This window comes from Morus notabilis, unplaced genomic scaffold (assembly GCF_000414095.1).
Source record: "Morus notabilis unplaced genomic scaffold, ASM41409v2 Scaffold1499, whole genome shotgun sequence".
Taxonomy (NCBI): domain Eukaryota; kingdom Viridiplantae; phylum Streptophyta; class Magnoliopsida; order Rosales; family Moraceae; genus Morus; species Morus notabilis.
The window spans coordinates 107,626-112,392 of record NW_010360653.1 but is presented as its reverse complement, the minus strand read 5'-3'; the positions used below and the strand labels follow the sequence as shown (position 1 = coordinate 112,392).

At 34.2% G+C, this 4,767-nt stretch overlaps 1 protein-coding gene across 1 annotated transcript; it reads right to left on the bottom strand.

The window, feature by feature from the left end:
* Positions 1 to 613: 613 nt before the first annotated feature.
* Positions 614 to 3,965, bottom strand: LOC21391616 (ferritin-3, chloroplastic). Its single transcript, XM_024164833.1, has 8 exons — positions 3,576 to 3,965; positions 2,764 to 2,847; positions 2,608 to 2,668; positions 2,398 to 2,485; positions 2,179 to 2,240; positions 1,953 to 2,018; positions 1,112 to 1,175; positions 614 to 959 (listed from the first exon to the last, which is right to left on the bottom strand). Exons 1-8 carry the CDS (start codon positions 3,848 to 3,850, stop codon positions 910 to 912), a joined length of 750 nt encoding a protein of 249 aa, XP_024020601.1. The 5' UTR covers positions 3,851 to 3,965; the 3' UTR covers positions 614 to 909.
* Between the last annotated feature and the right edge of the window lie 802 nt (positions 3,966 to 4,767).

Sequence of the window (4,767 nt, the reverse complement as noted above, 5' to 3'; positions counted from 1 at the left end):
TCATTTTTTAAGCTAAAATAAACTTAAAAGATATTAGAAAAAAACCAACTTAGCAAAACAGTAAACTTAAAACAACAAAAAGAAAATACTAAAACAATAAACAACAATCAGACACAAGAAAATAAGATCAATTTTTACATATATTTATAAAACAGGTTATAAATGGGTTCATAATGTGTCGTATTTGTGTCAATCTATTTATGACGCATTTAATAAATGAGTTATTACAAGTTAATTTCGTGTTGGAGGGTTTGCGTTGTATTTCACCCGTTATTTAATCATGTTTGGCGGGTTCAACCCATTTAAGGAAAACCCAAACCCTCTAACTTTGTGAGTTTTAAATCGTGTCGTCGTGTCGTGACTTAAATTGCCAGCCCTAATCAGAAAGCAGAGTCATAGATCTTCATATTGGAGATTCTGTTTTCAGCCCACTTGACTTCATGTCACTCTTTTCTTATATGCCGTTAGAACACAGAATCATATATTAGTATTTGACTCTGTTACTCATTTCAGGAAGTGAAAAAAAAAAGAAGCAGAAAAGTACCGGAAACCAATTTCTACTGTCATGTAGATATCAGCATCTGAGTATAGATAATAAATTGTTTGTTTTTCATTGATCCAGAAAAAGCTCATATATGTTGATCTCAGTAAAAAAAAGTTATATTGTCTAGTTTCACAAGATTCCACAAATCAAAAAGATCAAAATGGCACAAGATGAATCAATACCAAACTCTATGTCTAGTAGTTTAATATGTTATATGGTATGAGATAAATCAGTGCCAAACACCTTGTCTGAACAGTAATACATGTTTTTACAGAAGAAATCTGCCTTTCTGCATAGTAATTATACAATAAACTATCGGAACTTCAGCGTAAAATCCAAAGTACTACAAGCAATGTAGTTGTCCATCATGCAGCATCATCATCATGGAGGAGCTTCTGATCAAAGTGCCATACTCCTGCCAATCGCCCCCCCAAAAAAAAAAGAACAAACTATCCTTTTAGAGTCCAAAATGGATATACCATTATATGCCAATGTAGCTCTAGTTAAAGAAAATAGCCGATTGAAAAGAAAATTAAATGTCGAGACTTTTTGAACTCTAATTCTTACCATGGCCCTTCCCAACCAACCTCAGTTGAGCTACATATTCTGCAATCTTCTTAATGGACTCAACCTGTAGAATAAATAAAAAAGAAAATAAAACTTATAGTAAAATCCGAAGTGTTATGTATTTGATGCAGGATGAATATAAGAAAGAGAATGGAGATAGAAGAATAGACTTGAGCTAGGGAAGAAAAGCCAGAAGAGAGAGAAATAGAGAATTTAGAGAGAGAAATAAGAACTCAAGAGAGATAAACTACTAATTTCAATATTCACTAACCATTGTTTGAAATGAAATTACAATGCAACTATATTTATAGAAAAACTAAATAGGAAACTAAATCAAAACAAAATAAGTAAACCTGATAAACGGGAAACATAACCTAATTTCAAAATAACATAAATTCTTATAAAATCTTAAATATTAAAGCCAATTGACTTGATCTTCATCAGTATTCACTTTCAAATTTCAAATGGTTTTTGTCCAAATACTGTTATCCTGTGTTCAATTCACATTTAGAAAAAGTGTTGTACTGTATTCGAGTGTCTTTTTCTTCCCCACAATGTTGTATATTTCTTTCAATCCAATTTTATTACTTAAACTGTTCACTCTGTAAGCGTTGGTTTGCTGAAACAATTAAGACAGAACAAATCGTTAATAGGAAGTATTTTTGGAACAAAGACAAACACAAAGAGCAGAAGTATGAAAGTTAAAGTGCTTAAAATGTGAAAGCGAGAAATTTCATTTTTTGTTGCAAAAAAAAAAAAAAGGCAGCATTTGTATCGTCAATATCAAGCCAGAAGAAATGACACCAAAATCCTAACAGTAAACCATTAACACTTGATGTACCTGCTCAGTTAGAAATTCACTCTCAATAAAATCTGACATTTGAGGATCATTTTTCGTCTCCGCCACCTGTCGACCATCCAGAAGGCAGTTAGTAAAATTCATGATTAGGCCAATTAGAAAAGAACACAAACTTAATGGAGAAATAGAAAACCATTAGCTAAAGTTAAATGGTTCCACAAATAAAAATGAACTAAAGCAAGACTCAGAATATCAAAGATGTAATTACTCTGTGCAAGCTTAAAAGTTTTTCATTTGTCAACTTCTCCAAAGCCAGTGCAAGTTCCATTGCTGCATCAAAAGATTATTGACAGTTGCGTGATTTAAAGCTCAAATCAATCACATAAATAATAATACTATATTTGAGAAATAATAATAGAGTTAGTCATCAACATTACCAACAAAAGGGGAAAAAAGAAAGAGAAAATAAGTGAAAGGAAAAACTAACCATATAATGCATCTCCTTTTTCTTCATGCTCGAACTCTGAGAAGGGCGGTACTATGGAATGCAGCTTTACTCTTCCTCCGCGAATGTTCTGTTTTTACGAAATGAAAGGTATTCAAAATATTGAAACAGGAAAAATTAGAGCACATAAAACTTCTACTGTATGCTATTAGAATAATAAAGAACAACTCAAAGATTAACAAGGAAATATGCCTGATATCTAATTAACTTCACAGCATGCTCTCTTTCTTCCTCACTGGACTTCTCGAAAAACCTGATTACAACGAGACCATACAAATTGAAAAAAAAAAAAAAAACCATGCAATGAAAGTGCAGGAGAAAAATCTTGGGGGGGTTTCCAATGTTTACTTGGCGAGGCCCTTCAGAGCAATGTTGTCCCTATCAAAGTACGCAAACATGGCGTGGTACACATACGAGACGTTGTATTCCACACTGCAAACAAAGTATTTTCAGCAAAGAATAACATCCAAAAGATGACAATAATAAAGTTCTTGGAACTACTCTAGAATTTCATACATAACAAAAAGAAAATAATCACAAGCCTCTCCCAATAAAATGAAATGAGATGAGAACAATCACGACCCTTTTGGAATTTAAGAAATTGAGTAAGAAATCCTTGAAATTCAAGGATCTCAGAAAGCAATTATATAAAAAGTTCTACGGATATCAAGAATTTCAGCTAGCAAGTATATAAAGAAGACAAAGATCATAAAATTATCTTGGAATTCAAGATTTTCAGTAAGAAATTACATGAAAAAGAATTTCAGCAAGAAATTTTATGAAATGGACTTTTAGCAAGAAATCATAATTCTTCCCCAAAAAATAAAATGAAAAGAGGACAATCACAACCTTTTCAAATACAAGAATTTGAGTAGCAAATCTCATTTTTAAAAAAAAAGAAAAAGAAAACTACCATAAAGTTCTTGGATTCCAAGGATCTCAAATTCACTCACAAAGTTATCTGACATCAAAAAATTCATCTAGCAACTATATTAAAAAAGACAACAAGTATAAAAATTTATCGGAATTCAGTAATTTCAGAAAGAAAGTATATTGAAAAAGATATTAATCACAGAGTTCTTGAAAGAGTTAGATAACAGAGAAACCAATCAAACACCAAAACAAGGAAGAGAAGCGAAACTAACAATACTACTACATACTTAATCTGCTCGTTAATGGCGGCTTCACACACATCAGAAAATCGGTGACGAGCAAGGGAAAGTTGAGGGTTCAACGGAACAAGAAGAGAATCTTTCTCAACCTCCTCAAATGGCCTGAACACCACAAAATCTTGTTCTCTCGACGCAGAAGCCACAAATTTCTTTCCCTTTTCAGAACTCAGAGAAAAGTTGGACAAGAAAGTCTTACTAAAACTGCCATGGCCATTCCCTTGGAGGGTCGAGAATGGGAGTGCTAAAACGGGCCTCAAAAGCATTGTTGTTGGAAAATCCGAAACGGGGTTTCTTTTTTGGGTCGAGATCTCAAATAGGTTCTTGGAAAACGAGGAATTATTCAAGGTTGATGAAGAATGGTTGGAAGACGGAGAAATGCCAGAGGCTGAGAATAAATATGGGAATAGAGGTGGGTCTTCGAGATGGCCTGACTTTGTTGTGAACCGTTGGATGGGAAACCACTTGGAAGGTCAGGATTTGAACACGTCAAGTGGCGTGTGGCCAGCTCGTGCCTCTATCCATTAGGATAAGAATCTTGGGGAATATCTGGTACACGTTGCAATCTTAGTATCCCCGAAAGTTTGTCTTCCTTCTTGCTATTTTTTCTCACTTGCTCGACTGCTCCAAACATTGGCTACTCGCGTGCTTTTTGGTGTTGAAGAAAGTGAAAAATGGTATTGTCGCTGGCTAAATTCAATTCAGGGCCCAAGCCCAATCAAAAGGCCCAAACACATATTAAAAGCCCAACAAAGGAAGTACAGCAAGAATCCAACAAAGACCACAGCAGACAAGCCAATCAATTAAAGAAGAGAGGCGCAGAGTCTACTCAAAGGCGAGGCTTCGAAAGAATTCGAAAAAGAAGAAAAACACCAAAACCTACGGCTGCACATGAAATCCGATCGAACCAACCTGCCCAAGTGCACCGCACTAGAATGGGTGGGTTTCGGGTTAGGATATTTTCTGTCGGGTTAAAACCGATCCGATCGCCCATCATTTAAAAAAAAAAAAAATACATATATGTACATATACATATTCAAAAAAGAAGAAGAAGAACTAGTAAGTAGTAATGTACGTATATGCTATAGATTACTGAATAATTACGTCATTTGATTAATCCCCTTGCCAAAGTCCGACTCCAACCAAATCTTTTCAAAGAAAAAAAAAAATTCCAACCAAATCT

Bases quoted from the DNA above. Each gene is read 5' to 3' on its own strand.
- LOC21391616 (XM_024164833.1), bottom strand. From the start codon at position 3,850: ATGCTTTTGAGGCCCGTTTTAGCACTCCCATTCTCGACCCTCCAAGGG. The intron at 2,669-2,763 runs GTAAACATTGGA...CGTTGTAATCAG, and splicing joins GCTCTGAAGGGCCTCGCCAA to GTTTTTCGAGAAGTCCAGTG. The intron at 1,176-1,952 runs GTACATCAAGTG...TTTATTCTACAG, and splicing joins GTGAATTTCTAACTGAGCAG to GTTGAGTCCATTAAGAAGAT.